The 23,497-nt window shown below is 34.8% G+C and overlaps 1 protein-coding gene across 1 annotated transcript in view; it reads left to right on the forward strand.

Moving 5' to 3' along the window:
* Positions 1–22,941, forward strand: part of DYNC1I1 (dynein cytoplasmic 1 intermediate chain 1) — a 184,136-nt gene extending 161,195 nt beyond the window's left edge. The window contains 2 exon segments of the mRNA XM_032236979.1: positions 4,945–5,070; positions 22,631–22,941. Coding sequence (XP_032092870.1) covers positions 4,945–5,070; positions 22,631–22,738 — 234 coding nt within the window. The 3' untranslated portion in view covers positions 22,739–22,941.
* Positions 22,942–23,497: the final 556 nt, after the last annotated feature.

The raw sequence follows: 23,497 nt of genomic DNA on the forward strand, positions 1-23,497 counted from the left end.
CTTAATAGTTTTGTTCTGAAAAGTAAACCAGGAGAAAGCCTCACTTTTGTAAAGTTCATTTGCTATTTGGAGGTGATTTCTCAGGAAACTATGTACATAACTATCAGGCATGTACATAGCCTGATAAAGGCAGATATATTATCATTTTACATTTATTGTGACAAGGCTTACCACAATAAAACCTTGCTTTATTGCAAAAGTAAAATTAATAAATGAAATATTCTTGAGATATTCTGAATTCATGTTTAGCAAACAAGTGCTTCTGTAAAGTATATTGTAGTTTAAGTCAAATTAATATCATTCTTATACTTCAAGTTGCCACTATTATTTAGTTCCTATTTATGTTCTGCTGTGAGAGTCTTCTGTTTTTAAACCGAGATGTGGGTTATACATGTTCTGAATAAATATTTTGAGATATTTCACCCTTTTATTAGTATATATTTTCTCTTTCGAAGCACATACACTTTTTCCTTTGCAAGCCTTTTCTTGCAATTAAATTTTTGAAATGTAATAGCAAAGATTTCCATTCCAGTAGCAGCCAGAAATATAAAAAGAGGAAACAGATAGAGAAAAGATTGATGCGTATTTAGCATGAAAGAGCTGAAATGGGAGATAATAAAAAGGGAGAATTTGAGAAGATACATTTGGTTCATGAAAATCAATATTTTTGCTGTGGTTGTTTTTGCTGTCCTTTATTATTTTGTCTCATGTTATTTTATTCTGAATTCAAAAGATGTGCAGTTTTTTTCCTCTTTCCCCATTGTGAAATAAGAGTACGTATTCTTTATTTTTACAGAAATGGTCTCTTGAATCTTTTACTTCATTTTTTTTTCAAGAACAATCTTGCCATTCAGAAACAATGCTACAACCAAGGTTTGAACTTGAGTACTGATAACTATTACCTCATACGAACTAACATCAGTGCATTTTTGAAGTGTTCTGTAGCTGAAATTCTGACAGAATTGTAAGATAACAATAAGGTAATACAGAATAAAGCAATAGGCCTATAAACCAGCTATATGAAAGTAAGTAATAATGATAACATAGTTCATTTTTGTAGCTACAGAAGAATAGCTGTATTAGCAAGAATAGAAAATCAATGCAGAGTATGCATTGGTACGATTCATGCGTGAGGCAGGAACTGTTAAGGCAAGACAAATTTTAATAAATTGGATGGTACGTGAAGTGGGCAGATGAGAAAGATTTTATGTATAAGTGGAGATATAGCACAGAATTAAGTCAGCCAACATAGCAAAAGCAATATGTTATTGATTTTCTTTTTCTCCACTTTTTATTTAGTCTTCCTTTCATATCACTATAATGTATTTCATAGTAGAAAGAAAATACACATTTTTACCGATTTGGCTGTATATCATATAAGACAGGTAAGGAAGGACAAATGCTGAAAACTGGCTTGTCAAGTGGAGACTGTAGATCTTTTGAAGTGCTCTTAGCAGGAAATTTCAGAGGCAGCTTAATTATAAAGTAGCTGAATTGGGAGGATTTTTTCCCTTTCAGTTTTTACTTTGAGGTAAGGGGACAATTGGGAAGAGGGAACACATCTTTACAGATGTTATTGTTAAGAGATTTGACTATCAATATTCTAAAATTTCTTAAGAGCAAATCTTGTTGCTTTTAAAATGAATGGGAAGAAATGTGTCCCCATTTTAATTGACACAGCTAGTCTTCTTTACGTAGAATGTTGAAATTTTTCTTTGATCAGGGGAAAAGAGCTTGTGAAATTGAACAAGAATATAGCGATAGGATTTACTTTACTCTCATTTGTTTAATTTGGACTGCTAGTGTATGTTGCATGAAGAAATGTCAGGATCCCCCCCCCCATTTTCTCCCTCCCCGTTAGGACATCAGCAGGAATAAATTCAACACAAGCATGTTGCCAGTAAAAACTAATCAGAGACCCACAGTAGCAACCAAGGAGAAAATGCTTTAACAACTGAAAGCGATTTTCTTTTTGATCCTTTGCCTGGCAATTTAAAACTGTACAAAACAATGGTTTTATTCCCTGAGAAGTATTGGGCCACAATCCAGGCAGTGTTAAGTACATTGGGCACCATTTTAAGAGATAAAGCAAAGCCAGTCCTAAACTTAGATAACTCCCAATAAAATTTAAAAAGCCCTAGTTTGAATCAAACCCTTAGTTTAATAATTTGGATTTTAGTTCTACATGTCTATCACAGAAAAAGGTGATTTGTTACATAGATTTATCTTAGACTAATAACATGGTTGCAACACCACAGCTTTAATAGATAATCTGTTTAATAAACAGGCAAAATTATTGGGAGGTAAGTTGGTTAACATTATAATTTTGTGGTAAAAAAGCAGACATTTCTATAGAACTGATGTTAACAATTTTCAAATTTCCAGTTTAAATCATTGGGAATTTCGAAAATCTTAACACTAGTCTTCCACTTCAGTTCCCAGTGATTTAAATTGAACTTGTTTTTCCACAAGTTTGGGATGAAGTTATTAATCAGCTTAAACTAAATATTTTGATGCAACTCAGTTACAGACAAGAGTGTTGGCAATATATAACTTGTAAGATGCCACATTGTGTGTTTTTATTGTAACAAAGATATGCAATATGGATTCTCAGTTGAGTACAGTGAATCTACTGAGCCATAGCACAACTTGAAATGACAGGTCATAGGACCTTTGTTCCTAGAAGTTGCTTTGAGAAATTCAAGTAAATAATGGCAAAGCTAATTAGGAACAGATTATATATGTATACATAGTTGGTATAAAATGGGCCTTAAATATTTGTGGTATTTACGAAAAGGTCTTGGAAAGGTTTCTTGCTGTAATGCTTGGAAGAAGCTGCAATGTCGAACTCTTGGGACAATAACATAGCAATTTTCCAAGTTCATAGTTTAATTAATTTAGTTTCAACATTTCTATTCTGCTTTTCCCTTAAATATTCAAAATAGATAATGATGAAGAAGATATTGTTTTGATAGCAAGAGCAGTCAGAAATACAAATTAGTAAGACTATCAAAACAATGCAAAGACTAAAAGTTGACACCAAAACATGAACATTATAGTTCAGGTATATTAAGCTTGATAAAATGAACCATCGCCTCTTGGAAAGGGAACAAGACTCACAACCTTAAAACGTTTGTGACAAATCTTAGATGGCTATAAGTGTAATACAGCATAATTTATAACAATTTTCTGAATCTGGTGCTTTCCAGATGTGTTGGCACTACCGATAATAGAATTCGTAGTCAGCAGGACCAAAGAACCGAAATGTCTGCATTGTAGCATAAAACAATTCAACAGAATCAGTGAAGGCTGTATTTGGCAACTTCATACAATTATTCCATACAATTACAATTATCTTGAAATTGTTTCAGGCATGCATACATGCATGCATGCATGCATGCATGCATGCATGCATGTATGTATATATGTATGTATATAAATATAAATGAGGGAAGGGAAGGGAAAGAAACTTGGCATCTTTAAGATATATGGCCCAACTCCCCAGAATTCCCCAGCCTGCATTTTAGCAGTGCACAAGCAATTAATACATGTGACATTAAACACAACAAATAGAAAAGCCTTGGAAAATTAAAAAGTTTTAATGAGATGTTTTGGAGAAGACAGTGTTGATCCTAAAGATAATATTCCAACTCTGGTTGGGGACTTCTGAAAAAGTATTTTTGTAACCTCTTAATTCACTTATCAAAGAAACTTCATGAGATGGTCTTCATATATACTCTAGTTATATTTGTGTGATTTTAAATGCAAATTTATACCAATAAAAATTGTTTCTTAGTTGTAGAAGTGTTATTTGTCAAATATTTAGCAAGCATTGACACCTGAAAAAATTAAAATGCTTTGACTTATTTTTTAAGCAAGGAGTCATATTTTCTGTTGAAAATATTAAGAAGTTTTTTTTTTTATTTGTACAAATTTGGTTGAAAATAATCTCACCAGTAAAGTTGATACTTCATAAATTCTTTTTTTGAGCGGGTGGGGTGAGGTGTAAATCTGCCAATTGAAGCAGGCTGACCTTATTTCTGATAAGCAAGGCAAAGTTTCAGGAAGAAACACAAAGCTTCCATCCTATAAAAGAGAACATCAAAGTTGATTGTGTCCAGTTTACAATCCTTTCCTTTATCTTAATGTTTGCTATTAGGTTGAGGGTTGTAGAATCCTGCCAATGACTATTGGCTGGTAAGAAATTGAGTAGATCTTGCTCAAAATTATCTTACTAACGAACCTATGAGCTAAAATTTGAATACATTTCTATGATATTTACTTATTTGTTTGCTTGTTACTGAATAGTTTGATTTCATAAAGCAGTGGAAATTATGTGTACATGACGATTCAGATGGTATTCCACCTGGTACATGAATTTCATCTCAACTGATTTAAATTCAGAAACCTCAGTTGATTCAACATCAGTCCTCAGATTTCATATTATATGAAGATTCTAGGTTCATAGCTCCTATTAAAAGTAAAAAAAATAACATGAAAGTTATTAATGCCCCATTTTTAGTCCTCTTTTTTGTTTGTTTGTTTATTTCTGACCTCATCCTGTGTCCTCTAAACTAATTGCTTGAGGTCAGTAAAATGTTTATATAAAACCTACAAGGATAGGATCTCTCAGTTTTCAATTTAAGCTTGGTACCACATGTAAGCTCATTAGTCTTTGCTAGTCATCTTTTGATCTTCTATTAGGCCACACAGGGGAAAAAAGCAGGGCTGGTTTTAGCATGTTTCAAGCTTGGATTAAAAAAAAACCCAACTTCAACATTTGTGTCCCTTGGTCTTTATGTATTGTCCATAAGCCTTTAAAAGTTTGGTTTTCCTCCGCTATTCCTTTCCTTTTCATATTCTTCATGTAAAAGACAATGAATTCCTTCCTACAAACTTGTTTTATAAATGTCCTCATCCATATTAGAATAATATCTTCAATAGGTTCCAACAGCTAGTGTGACCATTGAAGGAGCTGCTGCCCTCAACCGTGTCCGTTGGAGTCAGGCTGGGAAAGAAGTAGCAGTTGGCGACTCTGAAGGACGGATCTGGATTTATGATGTTGGAGAGGTACTTAATCGTCTTTTAAAATATTTGGATGTTTTGTAAGAGGTTTTCAAAGAATGTTCATGCAGTCAGCTCTGCTAGTCTGGGAAGCTAAAAAGAGCCTACTTAATATTTGAATAGAATTTTTTTTATGCAGGAAGCCATAATGATTGAAAGGTAATAATGCCCATGATGATACAAGATCAGAAACATAATCCTTTTATACTTGCAACCTAAAATTTTGTTGCCTTATTTTCATGACGCCCTGCAAGCACTTATGAGATAAGAGGCCACCAAGGAATGGCAAAGGGCTAGAATGTGAAGTGAAAAAAGATAAACAACTACGAAGAAGGCAATAGCAAACCCTACTGCCAAGCAGGTTACGTGGAGGTGCTCATGTAATTATCAGGAGTTGAGTTTGAGTTAAAAGAGGCTTGACCTAGATCCTAATATTGGAGTTAAATTAGTGTATCATTTCAGAGGCATAATTATCTGATGCAATGTGAAATAAGTCCTTTTGTGAAACCAGAGGAACTTCAGTTTGCAGTATACAAGTACTTGGAATGTTCCTGTATGCTACAGTTACTAAGATAATTTCAATAGAAATACCTGGCACATTTAAAATGGATGCTAATATGTTCATAGTTAATTATTGATGCTGTTAACTTGATTCCTATTTCTTGCCATTGATTTCATTTTAGAATGTATGTAACACCTTGATTTCATTCATTCAGAATTACGCAATAAAAATAGTTCATTAATATTTTAAAATAGGTTCTTTCCCCAGCTGAACTTCTACGTTTTACACCAAGCTCAAAAGATAGTGCACTGAAAAAAGTGCTTCCTTTTAATTCTATAAAATAAATTACAGCCAGGGTAATCAGCTTCTTGGAAAGACTTACTGCTTAATTTTAGTCTTTCTTTTTGCAAGCTTCTAGAAATAATGGATTCTACATGTTCTATAAGCATTTGGGACACAGTATCCTTGTGTACTATTTTGCAGAAGATAATTTTGGCTTACATTTGGCTTTCCCAACTAGTCTAGCTGTGTCAAAATATTTGGCTTCCACAGCTAATCTCAATATCTTAAGGTATAACTCCAGACCTTCCAGGCCAGAATTACTATTGGTTATATATCCAAAGTTAAGCAAAGATAAAGAATTTATTGATTGATTGCATTTATAAATATAGTATGAATCATTAGAAGGTAACCATTAACATCTGAACAGCTGACAAAAGTAGGTAAAAAGATAAACCAATTAATTGTCTATTATCATGGGGAAATTATTATTTTTATTTGAATAGTTGCAACTATTTCTAAATATGCTTAGAAAATTATTGAAACAATGCCCCTTATCCTCTTTCTATGGGCAATACATTCAGAACTTAATTTGGTTGGATTAATAATGTAGTCAGTAGAAACTTTGTTCTCTAATAACTGAAATAAGGAGATCCATTCAGTGGCCTCTAGACTGCAAAATGGAGAGAAATTTTATTTTATTTTTCTTTCACATGCTGTCTGAAAAATCCCCTCTAAACAGTCTTCCATATTGTTCATAATAAGATAAAACTTTCACACTTTTACTAACTTAATCTCAAATCACCAAAAGTTAACGTGAAAAAAAATTCTGAAATATTAAATAGCTATGACACTATATCAAAATTATTAGGTCTGTCTTTTTTTTAATGTAATCACTTAAATAATTGTTGAATGGAGAGATAATACTGTTTTAAGTTTTCTTTGCTCATACTCATATAATTCTAATTATATAATGAGATTGCTCAAAGAGTAATGTAGAAAAGTCAGAAATGTTGGTGTTCTAATCCAAAGGTTCACCAAAATAGATGCTTTTTTAGCCATTCCAGCACTTCATTGTATGTAATCTATAGGTGTTCATATAGTAAGTCACCACAGTTATCGCCAGAGTCCATATGGATATTGAAGTGGGAAAAAATGCTTTCTCTACATTGTAGGAAACAGATTTGCAGAAATGGTTTCTTAGCCATATATGAGCCGTGGTATTACATAAACCTTTTGGGGTATCTTTCATTTTATTATCTTTCTTACTAATAATAAATAAAATGGGCCATAATGCTGTGCTTAAATGTGCATGCTAGGTAAGGGTGAAATAAAATCTGAAATTGGTCATAAAAAAGCAGTAAGCTGTAGAGTGAACAGTAAGTATAATAGAAATTAGCAAATGGAATAAACCATGTGGCAGCGCAGTTCTGAATTCTTCCCTACAATAGGCTAAAATTGAAGTCAGTGTAGTGTGTGCTTGATGGACCGTGTCTCTTTGTTGTTGAATGCAGCATAAAGTATACCATCTGCATTACTGTTCCTGGAACAGTTAAGGGTGACTTGTGCAGCAATCAGCTTTTATAGACAGAATTTGTTTTTTGTCATTATCTGTGATAGTATACTGATATCTCCGCCTCTCCACAGTAGGGAAATATTATAGAATATATACAGATTTAGCTTTAACTTACACAAAGTGATTTTATGGCCCATAGCAAAATTGCTTGAGCATGACTCATATTTTTGGCTTTTGCGTGCTTTCGTGGGAGCCGCTTTGGCTTGCAAATGACTGCAAAACATCTTGGTGTATCGTTATCATAATTGCTAAACTGTCTGAAGTCATTACACTCAAATTTCTGCTACGGCACTGGCAGGACTTTATTTTCTTTATTTATTTATTATCTGGATTTGGGTGTGGGTGTTCTGAAATATATACATACAATTTTTTCTCATTCTGAGTGATCTGACAGACACTTGAAATACCTGAATTGACAGTATAATCTCTTCGTGCCTGTTGTCTGGAGTCTAGACAGGTTGGAGATACAGCTCTTTTGACTTCTCACACTTCAAGCTACTAGGGATATTGAATTCATCTCTTTTGGATAAGCCGTTAAAATAGAGTTATCTATGTTTTATCTATGTTGTGGGTTTTGATTTCTATATTTTTCTTTTCATTAGAGGAGCAGAGTTAGAGTCCAATGCAAAATACAAGACATGTGGAAGTTAAAATCAGAATTCAGTTGGTTCATGTATCAGCATCCTTTGTATTAGCTGATCTGTAGAATGGGATTTTATAGCCTAGGTGACAAGTAATATGCTCACCACTGGTTCTAGAATGGTCCTCAACTCATGTTACTGTGTTTTTCTGGGGATCCTCTCTCTTTCTCCCTTCTGCAACTTAGTTGATTGACTTCCAGCTCACCTCCTTCTTCAAAGAAAATGCTGCAAATCTGTTTTGCAGTGCAGATACTAGTAGTTCTCAACTTACAACCATAATTGAGACCAGAATTTGCATTCTGAAATGATCTGGTCATTAAGTGATTCATACGTGATTTTTGGATCCTTTTTGCAGCAGTCTTTAACTGAATCAACACAGTTATTAAGCATAAAGACATGCCAGTTGCCAAGTGCCCATATTTTCATCACATTTTGATGCTGCAAATGTTGTAATTGCAAAGGCTAGTTGTAAAGTCACTTTTTTCAGTTATGTCAGTGGTGACAAAAGCCTGTCAGTTGAGGATTGCTTATATTTCCTCTACAACTATGTTTATGTGGCAGATCTCCAGTGGGAACTCATATCTTGTCTTAGTTCCTTCTATTCCCTCCCCTCCAGAATCATGGCACTTCACAAAGCTTCTCCATCAATTTTGACCATTTTTTAAGATGCACATCATTCATGTTCCCTAAGCAATAGCCAGTTCGATTTTTCCTCACAATAATAAAGAAACAAGATGGAAATGGAGCTGGGGTGGCGAAGTCCTGGTATTTTTATGAAATTCTGGATCAACAATAATGAGGGTATTTGAGAATTGTGGAAAGATTACTGTGCATTTGAAAGCAAAATCAGTGATTATATAGAAGTGTAATTGTACTCTTTGTACAGCATCCCCTGTGAAAATTCTTCTATACTTTCTGCAGTAGGCGCAAAACCCTTACTGTAAGATATTTATTGTCCTTTTCCAATAATTTAGCTAAAACACTTCTGTTTTGTTGCATACACCTATTACCTTGTGAACATTTTCTGAGTGCTGTGCATCTATATGAGTCTCTTCCCAACTTTGTACTAGTTGGTAGTATTGGAAGAGGTTTTGGGGTATGCATGGTGACCTGTGCTGAACCTCTTGCAACTTTTGCAAATGCCAGGCTGTTAGAGAACCAAGGAAGATAGAATCCTGTAAGGGAAATGCTGGAATTGCTTTTGTCTTTGGAACTTCACTGGAACAGGTGAATTCTTGACAGGTTTCTCCTTCTCTTTCCAAATGGTATTTGCAAAATTCAAAGTGTTGAAGTATTTTTTTAACCTTGTTTTTGCTTATTGTGTGTGTATGTAGGGATCTTGTTGCTGTTTAATCTTCAGCAACTTTAGAGGGAATGTCCCAAAGGTGCTTTTTCGAGAGGCAGTTAGACTTCCTGAGTCTCCTTTGAAGATATTTCATTCTCAACCAGGAACTTCTTGCATGAGAAGCGAAACTTCTTCAAAGAAAAACCAGAAAGTCCAGTTGCCTCTTGAAAAAGTAACCATGACTAGGATGACTGAGAATCTCCACAGACATTGAGAGGGGATGGTGTTTTTTTTTTATTTCTTCTTAGCATTTCAAGATTAGCAGAAGTAAAGAATATGACACACATTGCCTTCAATTAGCTGCTAGGCATTTGGGAGTAAAAATGGTAATGATAAAACCAATACTAATAACAATTAGTCTTGTTGAAATTAGTAAAATTAGTTTTCACTAAGGAAATCTTCTAGTTTCCCATAAGTGATCAGGATGATTGCAGCTTGTAGGGTTTGTATTCCCTCATCAAATGTTGTATAAAAAGAGAAGTTACCAGCAAAAAGGCAACTTAAGTCTATTAGTGTCTTTGTCCCTATCTCTAGCAAGAGAATTCTGCTTTCAAGAAGACAGCTTCTTGGAAAATTTGAAAAATCCTAAAAAGATCAGTCAGAAGCTTTATGTTGATCCTGGATAGAAAACTGAATCAGCATGTAGATTACTGGTTTGCAGAGTTCAATCATTCTTTGTTAATATCAATTATTTTTCAGTTTAAATAGCTAAGCTTATTTATTTTATTTTTCTACATTTAACTCAGCATACATAAGTAAAATGAAATATCTTTGTCTTTTTAAGATTCTATATTTAAGATTTGCCTTCAAAGGCAAATGCTTCTTTGTCTTGAAGTGTCTGTGAGTGTATACATAAAAAAGCATTGCCTAATACTGTGACTAAATAAGTGGTCTTTATGATGAAGCTTTGTATTAAAAGCTGGTTGGGCTCTGGTGAGTCCCAGAAATATCAAGTTCAATTGTATTGTAAAAATTTTGATGGCAGAAGAAAAATCCTCTAACACATTCTATTAATACCAATTTCTGCTACACAAATTTAATAGAACTAAGAAAGGTATCTCAGTTGTTTTTTGTCTGATGTGCTTAAAAATCTATCCAACTTATTCCCAAATTCCAATTTTTTAGGGAAACTTAAGAAAACTTTACTACACAAATGCATGAATCTAAAGTCCCAAAAATAAATATTCTCCAAAAATGGAATTGGGTGGAAATTCTCTATTGATAATTAACTCCATAGAATTTTATAATATTGCATTACAAATATTTTATAATATTGCATTATATATACATTTATGCTGCACAATGCTGCTAAAAGGCATATTTTAGATAATACAATTTCATAACATTGTAGAGCATCCTAATGAGAGACTATAAGACAAACACTTAAAATGCTAATTATCCAGAAGCAAAAGTAAATCATAGTTACTTCGGGGTGTTTTTTTTTTTTTTTTTGCAAAAAATAAAGCAGATCGACTAAGAAATAATTACAGCTATTTGTAGTACGGGGAGCTAAATGAAAAAAAAAATGATCAGCACCAAATTTGGAGTAAGACTGTACTGCATTAATGTAGTGGAATAATTATTTTCACAATTCAAGCTAACAGACATGCTCTTTCTGATTGGCATCAGCATATGTTTTCCGGAGAAATGTCTTCTGAAACAAGAATTAGTTTGTATAATTAATCATCTTTATGTTCTTCTGTGGTTTAAACTGTTGCTTTCAATAGCAACCTTGGTCATGACAGATCACTTAATTACAGTGTTAAAAACTTTTTTAATGATTGGTGAAGTTGTAAGAAAGATGGAGGTTTGTTATGATAAGGGAGAGATTATCTTAAAATTACAGAATGTTAAAGTACAAATCAGGTTATTAATGTGTTCCTTGAAAATGTAGGAGCATCGTGCCTGATGTACAATTTTAAGGTATTTGCAGACTTTGCAGATTGCACATAACTCTAATAGCCAGGTTTGATGGCATTTTAAAAACAAGTCTTACATGACTGCTGGAATTTGGGAAATTGGAAATAAACTTTTGCATTGGTGAAACACATAGCCACAGATACCTACTTCAAACAAAACATGGTTTTAATGCAGTACAAAACTTTGTTTAATAGTAATACAGGACCAACAAAGCATGGTAATTGAAAAGGGAAATTAAAACTGCAGCTTTATTTTAGTGAGTCAAACCCAGTCTTAAAAGATTCTTCAGATGTTTTGGAATTTATTTATTTGTTGTTTGTTCATTTTGATTCTTTCACATCAGTGTTGACATATGAGAAATACTTGGACAAAACTCTGTAGCTTTTTTGGCAAAATTTCAGAAGTGGTTTATCTTTAGCTTCTTCCTAGAGCTGAGAGAAAGTGACTGTTACCCAACTTGCTTTGTGCTCAAGGTGGGACTCGAACTCACACTGGTTTCTAGCCTGGTGCCCTAACCAATGATCAAACTGACTGTCAGTATTCAGTCAATTTTGAAAATAAACTAACATAAAAATAAGAAAATGATGCAGAAGGGGAGGCAGAGTTAAATGAGTTATCAGCCTAGAGTCATTATTTTCTCACAAATGGTCTTAAGTCCAACCCAACCCCTTTTGAATTCCATTGATCCTTATTTAGTGCCAGCTTAGTATCAAATAATAGTTACCAGTTTCTTGTATATAAACTTAAACAAAAAATCTTCTTACCTGCAACTTATGTATGGTCCTGATTCTTTCTGCCTGATAATAAGTATTTGTTCTGGCCTTTATATCAGGTCTATTAGTCTTAGTGTATTCATCGTATGTAATGATATTGATCTGGTTTTTGGACAGCCTAAAATTAAATTATTTTAATCAGAGCAATCATCTGGCAGGGGCAAAAGATCAGAAAGATGGCATTATCCCATTGCAAGCTATATTTTTGTACTCTGTTTCCCCAAAAATAAGACCTCTCAGATATTAAGACAAATCAGGCTTTTGCACGCATGGGTTAAAATAAGCCCTCCCCTGAAAATAAGCCCTTTCCCAAAATGCAACAACAGCAGCCATGAGGTGGCCACGCTTGCCACCTCCTGTACCTCAAAAATAATAATACCTCCTCGAAAATAAGGCCAAGCGCTTATTTTGGGGGTCAAAAGAAAATAAAACCCTGTCTTATTTTGGGGAAAACATGGTAGTGATGTACAAAAGAGGTAGAACCTGTTTTGCAATGGCATGGTATGACTTTTTTCACATAACTTCTGATTTTAAGCCTATGAATAATCATCTTAAATAAGTTCGTCTTCATAAAATGTTCTTCAGTGGATTAGTTTAATTATGCAAAATAATTTTTTTCCTCAAACCGTGGAGAAACATAGCCAGCCATCTGGATTAGGATAGGTAGCAGGGCTATCTTTCATGCACGGCCAAGCTTCTATCCTTTAAAACTCTGCCCTCCCCCCATAGACATTATGTTAAGTACCATCCTCTCTAATTGTCTTTTCAGAATGTCTATGGCAGCATTAACAGTCATAAAAATAGTTAAAGGAAGTATGGAGAACACGGATCCTGGAATTCTTTCCATCTCCTTTATTATTAGGGATCACTGGAAGCATTTATGTTTTGTTCTACCTAAAAGAGTTATGTTGCACCTCTGTGTAGGTTTCTGCTTTTTCTTAGTGTTTTGTGTGTATGAGGTCCTGGGCAGCATAAGGGAACTGGAAGTCCTATAATATGAATTCCCTGACCAGGAGAGATTATTTACAATGGAATATTCTTTGGAAATAATACTACCCAACAGTTTTTTCTTAGTTTTTCTTAGCTTTTAATGAAATGTTTGGTTTTTTTAAGTTTGAAGAGTTGATAATAGTCATGGAAAATATGCAGAAGCAGTTATGGATAAAGATTCAGAAAAGGACTCTGATCTGAAAGTTGCAGGCCAAAGAAATATTCTCATGTTGGAGAATTGAGATGATCCTATACATTCAAGCCTGCATGTTTAATTATCTAATTAAATATAACATATACAGCCTTAATAGTAAGTCTATCTTCCCAACAAAGTTCAAATAGAAGTAATTTCTATTACTTGTTACAATGCTAGGAGCCTGACTGAATGGAGAAGTGACAATTCCCTCCCCCCCCCCCCGCTATGAAGACAGAGAGAAATTAAAGAATGGCTTTATTTACACCTAGTTAGAAATTAATTCTTTTTGACCTTTGTTACTATGAAGACTGTATATGTTATATTTAATTAGACAATTTATAAGATATGATTAAGAAACAATTGTGGATATTTGATCCAGAATTAATTAACTTTTAACTTTTGAGACAATTTGGGATATAAGATTATGTGGCAAACTTTTTAGTAGTGGGTTACAGTTTGTATGCATGTGTAACAATTTGTTAACAGAGAGTTTGACTTCTTATTATTTATTATTACATTGTTATTCTTGTTGTTACTTGTTAACTATTTTGTCACTAATATAGTATATAAAAGACGGGCTGATAATTTGTAAATAGATTTACTAGTTAAATTTTTTTTTGGGGGGGGGGACTGTTTACCTAATATTGTAGTAATATGTTAATCAGTATTCAACTAGGAGATAACGTGTTTTTATGTTGGATTTTTTTTCTTTTCCTTTTGATGCACTTTTTAAATTTTTCGACTGTTTTGTGTTTTTCTTGTTTTTTGTTCTTTTTGGGGAGTTATGTATTTTAACTTTTTTTTTAATAAACTAAAAAATAGAATGGAAATAAAAGAAAAGAATAAAAAAATGAGCCTATTTCCCATGATGGAACAGGCCCTGGAAAAAAAAGCATAGGTAAACTGAATTAACATTTGAAATACATTATTGCTATTTTTGCTACCACTTTCATTAAACCTACTTATAAGCTTGTCATTGATTCGCTGTTGGTACTTTTTGCTTTTCATATTAAAATTGTTATATGTTACAACATATTCAGATTCAGATTCAGATTCAGATTTAATTTATTTGTATGCCGCCCTTCTCCGGGAGGGACTCAGGGCGGCGAACAACTCAAAAGGGGAAAGGGGATACAAACACAATACATATAATTAAAATACATAAGAGTCATACAGCCATACAAGTCAAGAGGGGAGGGGAACTCATCAACCCCAAGCCTGCCGGCACAGCCAGGTTTTGACGGCTTTCCAGAAGGCCTGGAGAGGGGTGATGGTCCGAATCTCCGCGGGGAGTTCATTCCAGAGGGCCGGAGCTGCAACAGAGAAGGCCCTCCCCCGGGTAGTAGCCAGATGGCATTGGCAGATGGCATATTTAAGAACATATGTTGAAACAGTTTATGTTAGCTGAGTTGAAGCAAAAGCTTAATGGCAGAATTTCCAGAGAGAACTAACAAATGAAAATTTAGATAACTGTGATCCAAAGTAATAATGATTTCAGGGCAGGCGTTTAGTTCAGAGCTATAGCACACGCTTTATTGATTAGGCTGCCACTCTAGCCCACATAGCATAAAGTGTTGCTAATGGAGGTAGAATTATCGAGCATGGTATACTGCATTGTAGAGAGGATGTTGGCTTGATTTTTAAAAACTTTGGTTTTAAAGTAAACTTAAAGGGAGAAAGGCTGTTTAATTTCAGCCATACCAGATTCAGATTAGGAACCAAGATCATAGGGTCATTTGTTAGGGCACTTTCTCAAGAATTTAGTCAGTATGATGTTTCTAGAAAGCAGGATGGAGAAGGCAGATCTAAATTTTTCAGTGTAAGGTATGGGAGTTTCAGTAATGCCTTCATGCTAGTCATGAAGTTTGGTCCAGTTTTGAGTCTCATCTAGCGGTAATTCATAACTTATTGCACTGCTGCCATGTCCATTGGAACAATACAGAAACAGAGTTCACAGCAGAAGTTAATTGAGACAAACCCTTGCAAATTAAATTTAGAGAAAGGGCGGTCTACACAATTCCTCTGATACCTGCTATGCAGTGGATGGAGGCAATCTTCAGTCTGCCTGTGGTATTCCACCCCTTCAGTTATGCACACCAGTGTATACATAGAGCTGATTAAAATCATCTGCATGCAGTTTTCTGGCTTCAGCCTCCTTACCAGTGGTTTCATCCATTGTTAGCACGGAGGCTGGGCTCCCTGAGAGTTAAGCACAGTGGTGCGCTTGTTAGGCTCTGGGTTCCTTTGGTGGCCTTTTTCTTCTAGATTACCTCCCACTTTGTTTCCAGCACTGGGAGCTGCCTGGAAAAATACTGACTTTTTCAAGCTCTATATAAAGAAAAATAATGAAGGAGTTTTGATACCACCACAGGATCAAAGACAGAATAGGTAGTATATATAATGGTATACATTTGCCTGTAACTGAGTTAGCAGCAAAATATCTTCTCGGGCCTCAGACTAATCAAACCACTTTCTACAGCCAGAATAAAAAACGTGACATGGAAACTTTTCCCTCCGACATTGCAGTGCTGTAAGATTGAAAAGGATCGGGCCTATTATTGTCAATAGGAAGTGAAAACTATCCATGTATAATTTTTTTGTCAACTGGGTCCTTGTCACAAATTTATAAAGAAAAAAAGTCTATGCAGAAACCGAGATGTAAATCACAGGGTTGTACTCTGCTCTAGCATTGTATAAAATCAGTAGTGGCAAAAATAAAGTGTCCAACTTGTCTCAAAGCAATTCAGGATGGCTTTTAACTTGGGGCAGGACAGAAGAGCTGTCACTGTTTCTGATTCATGATCCATGATCCTGTGTGGCATCTCCCTTCTAATATGTCTGGTAGGAACTGTGCATAAGAGGTTTATTTAAAAAAACAACCCTGATATCTTTTTTGTTGAGGAAAAAAATACTGTGATGAGGGAGGAAAGGAGGAGGACTATTAGATTTTTGGAATGAACTGGCCCACCTTTCTATCAGTGTGGCTCTTATTTTTGGTTGGCCCGGTTACAGAAGTTGCATAGATGTGTGGGAAAAGGTCAAGAAATGAATTGACTGCTAGTCTAGGAGGATTCTGATTTTCCCAGTGTGCAATACAGAATTGGGAACAATCAGGATACCCTCTCTCTTTCTCTCTCTCTTCCTCCCTTTCCCCCTCTCTCTCATATACAATACCGTTGTGGATTGACAGTTTCCAGGGATGTTAATCCAGCCACAGTCAAGTGACTAGTCAAGCAGCTAGAAATGAGTTGATGCTACTTAATAGTTCTGCTTCCTATGTTCTACAGAATCTCAGCTGGGAAAGCAGAAGTGAAACATTTGTCAAGTGAGTTTTGTGCCATTTTACCACAGTTATTAAGTGAATCACTGCATTTGTTAAACTAGTGACAAGGTTGCTAAGTGCATCTGGCTTCCCCATTGACTTTGCTCAGAAGAACACAAAAGCTGATCACATAATCTCAAGACTCTGCAGCTGTGATAAATATGAACCAGTTTCCAAGCATTTTAATTTTGATCCCATGACCATAAAGATACTGCAATGGTTGTAAGTATAAAAAACGGTCATGTCACTTTTTTCCCATGCCGTTGTAACTGTGTAGAGTCACTAAATGAACTGTTGTAAGTCAAGAACTACCTGTATGTTCTAAAAACTATTTAGCTGCTTTTAAGACTAAAGAGGAAATCTGTACAGTAGACTTCAAGGCTGAATGCCTTTCTTAGAGCAACGTGTAAATAGGATAGAAATTGTGTTTAGAACAAACAGTTAATAGTTAATGTTCTCTTGAGATACAATTTTTCTGAAATGATTTTGTTAAATTGAAAGATTACAAGGCTACTGGTAAACCACACTTTAACTTTATTTGGAAGTTTCATCTTAATCATTATAGCCTATTTATCTTGCTGATGCTATTGGAGGAACCAAACTGAAATTAAATTCTTTTTCGCGGTCCTTAATTAGCCAGCTTTTCAAAATCTTTTTAACTAGTTGTCTTGGAGCCACACATAATTTAGAACAGAGAATACCAAAATGAGAATGCTAAGATATGAATTTCTGTAAAATAACATTCCTCTTTCCAAATAAAAGCTTCTTTCATTGAAAATGGAGGGAAAAAATGGTGAAATGGATGTGGAACAGATACCATCCAAAACCATTTTTTTGCATCTGAAAAAGAAAACTAAAATGGCTCTTTTCCCATTTTCAGTTTTGTGAACTGGCCAAAGAAATGGAGATTGAACATTGAAAATAGTGCCACACTGCCTCCATTTTAGTTCCTAAGGCAAAGTGCCTTCCATCCTTGAGTTTTAGAAAGCTGAAAAATATAAAAATAATTTTGCATTTGGAGGAAAAGAAACTGTAAGATTGTGCAAAAGAGATATCCAGCCATATCTCGATAGGACAGTGCAAGAAATTGGTTCTCAACCTGTGGGTCGGGATCCCTTTGGGGGTCAACTGACCCTATAACAGAGGTTGCCTAAGACCATCGTAAAATACATATTTTCAAAAAAATATGGAAAACATAAAATAATTTTATGGTGGGGGGGGGTCACCACAACATGAGGAACTGTATTAAAGGGTTGTGGCATTAGGAAGGTTGAGACCCACTGAGTTAGAGGCATATTTAACACAGGAGAGGAGCATTCTGGGTAAGGTGGCAATGATATATAGTCCTCAACATATAACAATTCATTTGGTGACCATTCAAAGTTACAACAGCACTGAAAAAAGTGACTCCACACTTATGACCATTGTAGCATCCCCATGGTCACATGATCAAAATTCAGATGCTTGTTAACTGACTCATATTTATGATGTTGCAGTGCCCAGAGGTCATGTGATTCATCTTTTGTGACCTTCTGACAAGCAAAGGCAGTCGAGAAACCAGTTTTACCTAACAACCATGTTACTAATTTAACAACTGTGACAAGAAAAGTTGTAAAATAGGGCAAAACACACTTAACAAATATTTCACTTAGTAACAGAAATTCTGTGCTCAATTGTGGTCGTAAGTTGAGGACTACCTGTAGGGTGGCTGCATCAAACCAAAAGGTAGTTAGGGTTTTCTCATTATTTTGTTCAGACTATTGAAATATTTTAGGATTTAAAAAAATCTTTCAACTCTACTTTGATCGTCATCTTTTGTTGTTTCTTCTGCCCCCAAATGATGAGAAACAAACTCTTTAATTTGATTATCATCACTTAATGAGATTTTGTGAGCCATGTCAGTCTAGCTTCCTGAAGATATGAGGCAACGTGTGATAAAAAGCAGAAGTGATTTTCTTGCTCACTTAAAAGAAGGAATTAACTGTCTTATTGCCAATATTGGGTTTCTTGGCCTCTGTGGAAGAATATCAGGAGCTTGACATTTCCTGAAATAATCAAAGGCTGTGTTCTTTTGACTTACTGCCTTGCTGTGTTCCAGAATGTTCTAAGATTTTTTGTTTTGGTCACCATGATGTAAAAAAGATGTTGAGACTCTAGAACACAGGTGTCAACTTGCCACGTCATGTTGATGTTCCATGACATTTTCCCCATTTACGGAGTTGAGGTGAGCATGGACTGCATGTGATGGATCTGGCTTAGGGGCTGCCAGTTTGACACCCTTGCTCTAGAAAGTATGCAGAGAAGAGCAACAAAGATGATTAGGGGACTGGAGACTAAAATATAAAGAACAGTTACTGGCATTGGATATGGCAAGTGTAGTGGAAAGGAGAACTAGGGATGATATGCTAGCAGTTTTCCAATATCTCAGAAGTTGCTACAAACAAGAGGAAGTCGAGCTATTCTCCAAGGCAGCTGAGGGTAGAACAAGAAATAATGGATGGAAACTAATCAAGGAAAAGCAACCTAAAACTAAGAAGAAATTTCCTGACAGTTAGAGCAATTAACCAGTGGAACAACTTGTCTCCAGAAGTTGTGAATTCTCCAACACTGGAAGGTTTTAAGAAGGTATTGGACAACCATTTGTCTGAAATGGTACAAGGTTTCCTGCCTATGCAGGTGGTTGGATTAGAAGTTCTCCAAGGTCTCTTCCAACTAAACCTATTCTATTCTATCGTATTAATTTTTATTGATTAATTCATTATTGACACTTCTGTGACATTTTTCTCCAAAGAGCACTGAGTGGATCAAGTGATAAGAATCAAGTGAGAAAACGATATAATGGTGCATCTAGTATCTACTTTCTGAAGCATTGTGCCAGGTTTAAATGACCAATTTAGAAAGGATCACTTTTGCCTAAGTTGATCAGAAACTCTCTCTCATGCAAAGAGTATCCACTTAAATTTAGTGCTTTTCTTTCCCTCACCCCTGTGGGGCACAATTGACAGTTTTTCAGTGGGAAATTGTACGCAAGAAGCGATACTCTTAGCAAGGTATAAATGAAGTTGTATGACTTTTTCTGGGAACATTTAATTTAAAGAGTACCAGAATTTTTGCTCCTCCTCAAAAGGCATGCCCAGTAGAAAGACAGCTTATTATGTGTTGCATTTTTATGTAAGTCACAAAATGACTTTTTCTTTAGCAGGGTCTTGAAAGCCTTTAGAATTTTTACTATATATTTGTAGTGTAGTCACTATTGCCGGGAGGAGAAGGGAAATTACTCCCATAGTTGAATCCATGCCAAAGAGATTTGAAACACAAAGCTGTTGTGTACAATAAAGACACTTTTCTAAGAATATAGAAAAGCAGATTGACTTACAGTCCAATTTTTGTGCACTGTGTCAGGACATTATTTTTTTTAAGTATTTCAAAAGAACTAACAAAACAATAATTTAGCCTTGACTAACCAATTCCAATTTATTTTAGATTATTTTGGCCTGAGCAGGCATTTATGGTTATTTCTAGGAGCAACAGTGCATGGATTTCTACAAGACCCATTTTCTGTTACTATTTTGTGCTGAAATAAATACAAAATTGCAGTAAAATCAAACAAAATTATTAGTTTTAATTTACTCAGCATATTGCAGCTTCCTGGATTATAGTTTGTGTGAATTCTCATATCTTTCCTATGCTGGGCACACACATTCTCCATTGCCATTTAGGCTCTAGTGCACAGCTGTTAAGCTTCCAAACATAGATCACCTGATCCTCCATGCATTTTAAAACCATAGGAGTGACCATCGCCAAATCTGGGCAATGCAAATTCCATCATTTAACCATTTCTTAAAAAGTCCTTCCTTTTATTAGTTATTATTAATCTTTTATCCTATCATGTCCTCCCTGGTGAATTTTTGTTCCAAGTTTTCTTATTATCATTTCTTTATGAAGTATTATTTGCTGTTTACCCAATAATTTTATCTTATCTATTCTGCCTTTCTTTTCCTAATATTGTTCTTACTTTACCCAGTCCTTATTCCATAGAATGTCCCCAACTCTATGATTTTCAACACCCAAATATCTTTCTCTTCTTTATCCTATTTGTTTCCATCCCCTTTCTTGCTTTATTTACTTTGAGATGATTTAGAAAGGAAGTTATTGATAATTAGCTTTGCATTATATGAAATCGGAATGAATCCTTGTTATTATTTCTAAAAGTATATAAAGTAATATGCAACTAAGCTTGTGAAAAGTCTGTGAAATTTGTGGCCTCTGATCTAAATCTTTTAAACACTTCTTAACACAACTAAAATTTAATTATTATAATCTGATATATTCCTTTACTTTAGAATCTAGAATATTATGTTATGGAAAGTTACTAGAAACATTGCTGGGTTTAATGGCTGTGAAAGAACATATACACAAACAGACACACAGATAACACATACGCACAGAGGTTTCCAGCATGAACAACAATTTCATGTCCTGAAAAATATATCTATATCTATCTATCAATATAGATATAGATATATATTAGATGTTTTGTCAAGGCACTTGGTATGCCCCAAATATGGGAGGGAGCATACTGCTTCCCTTTTGCCTTTCAGCTCCACCCTAGGAGCCTTTCAGGCCAAAACCATTTTTGTATTGAATTTTTTACTTTCAGCCTGTAAGGCTCCTAGGGTACAGCATACTGGGTGCCTTGACAAAACATCTAATCGTTCCCATGGCTCAGCTGATAAGGGAGGAGATCTTGTGGCTTAGAGGTATATATTCATATTACTGTACAGTAAGGCTTATACTGTGCCTAACAACTTTCAATAGTTCCATTCTCTCACAAGCACCCAGGGAGAAACACTCAATCACAAAAGATCATGGTTGATTTAAATCCTTTGTCGCTTGCCTCGGCAGCTTTAAGCGATATAAGCTCCCAGACTACCCTGGATTGGTCTGAAACCTGCTCTAAGTCTTAGTCTACGAAAATATACACAGAGAAACCAACTTCAATTTTAGTTTGCATTTTCAAAAATTGTAACTGCATAACAATAAGTAGTTGGGATTTAATTGACCTTCCTTTTTCAAGCATCATAAGGATAAGATATTTATGCATGCTTTTAACTAGTGAACCAGTGATTGAAGTTTATCTTTTTAGTTTGCTTTTGGCTTAGTGTAATATATAAAAACAGAGGGACATAGTTTATTCAAGGTTTTCTAATTTCTTTTTTGTTGGGCTTTGTGCCATTTTGAGTTTGAACAATAGCAATAATAGTTGTAGGAATTCAACAGATAAATTTAACTAGTTTGCAAGACTGTTGTTTTTGACTTGCTCAGCATGATATGGAAATTATCTGGTCTGACAATTAAAGGATACTTTGTGGACATAGATAAACCAAATGAACTAAAGTCAAAAGACTGCTTTTAACTCCTGACACACACAAACCCACAAAGCTCTTGAACTAATTGCTTTAGCTGTGCCAACCATTTATTTATGCGTGGTAGTTCTTGGTTTCAAAATTATTGAATTATCTCCTTCATCCATCTTTGTTTGTTGGTTGAAAACCAGGCAGACTTAATGAAGTCAGCTGTTTTTGGAGAAAGTGGAATGCATTTGTCAAAAACTTTCTTGAAAACTGCCTGTCAGATGCAGTTGTACCAATATGGCTTCTCCACGTATTTTATAAGGTAGAAATTGCAAATATCTAGATTATTTTAGGAAATCACATCTTACCATTACAGGACCTCCAGTCCACTTATTAAAAAGTAAATATTTTTGAATTTATAGAGGATAAAATTATGTTGATTTCAAAGATTCACATTTAGGTAGATGATATTGTGCCTTTGTAAAAAAGAGTTAGTCCTTCCCTGTCTTAGATATTGAAACTAGTTTGTCAAAATGTTCTTCTAGGTTTCAGTTCCAAACAATAATTGCCTTTAATGATGATTAGTACTGTAAACTGTTGCTTTGAAACTTTTCTTAATTTCTTCAGTCTGAAGCTACATTTATCTCTCAATGTCTTTATCCTTACAGCTTGCTGTGCCTCACAGTGATGAATGGACTCGCTTTGCACGCACTTTGGTAGAGATCAGGGCCAACAGAGCTGACAGTGAAGAAGGCAACATGGAAATAGCTGCTTAGAAGAAAGCCTAGTCCTTCCCTCTTATCTGTTGATGAAACCTTCATTGAGCATTAGTTCAGTACACTGTTGATAGCAGTGTTCCTGCCAGCATTACTCATCAGGCTCTTTCTTACTAATCATGCTGAGCTTAGTAGTCTGGAAGTATTATTTCATCTCATATTTCTTCTAGTTATAAATAAGAAAAAAAATGCAAGGGAATTATGTTGCTGCCTAGTTGATTACTTTAGTAATTGCAATAAACAATCCCTAGGTAAACTTGGGTTCATAACCTTTTATTTGGCCCAGTCCTGGTAAATCTATATGAATTCAGATATGATTGGATGCAGATGTGATGTGCTTTGTGACCTAGGACTGGGCCAAAGTTTTTAGATGTGGTGTTTCACATGGTGACTTACATAATAAATGGATGTACTATATAAATATTGCGAATTATTATCTATTCCAGTCTGCGCATGGAACATACTTATTTGAAAGCAGTAAAGCATGTGTATAAAGAACATTCATTGTCTTCCCATGCATGTTGGAATCATATTTAATTCCAAATAACAATTACAGGAAGTCACTTTGTAATAAAATGGTAGCTGTAATATGTTGACCAAATCAAACTTAAAAACCTATCATTTCCTGGAAGTTTAATATTTCAAGTTGGTCACTGATACTTGTTAACATATCAGTACTAACCATCTGAATTGGACTGCAATTGCTGTTACTACTAAATCAATGTTGAAAGGTGTGCTGTAGCCATGTGTTACTCTTTT

Source organism: Thamnophis elegans, chromosome Z, assembly GCF_009769535.1.
Source record: "Thamnophis elegans isolate rThaEle1 chromosome Z, rThaEle1.pri, whole genome shotgun sequence".
NCBI classification, from domain to species: domain Eukaryota; kingdom Metazoa; phylum Chordata; class Lepidosauria; order Squamata; family Colubridae; genus Thamnophis; species Thamnophis elegans.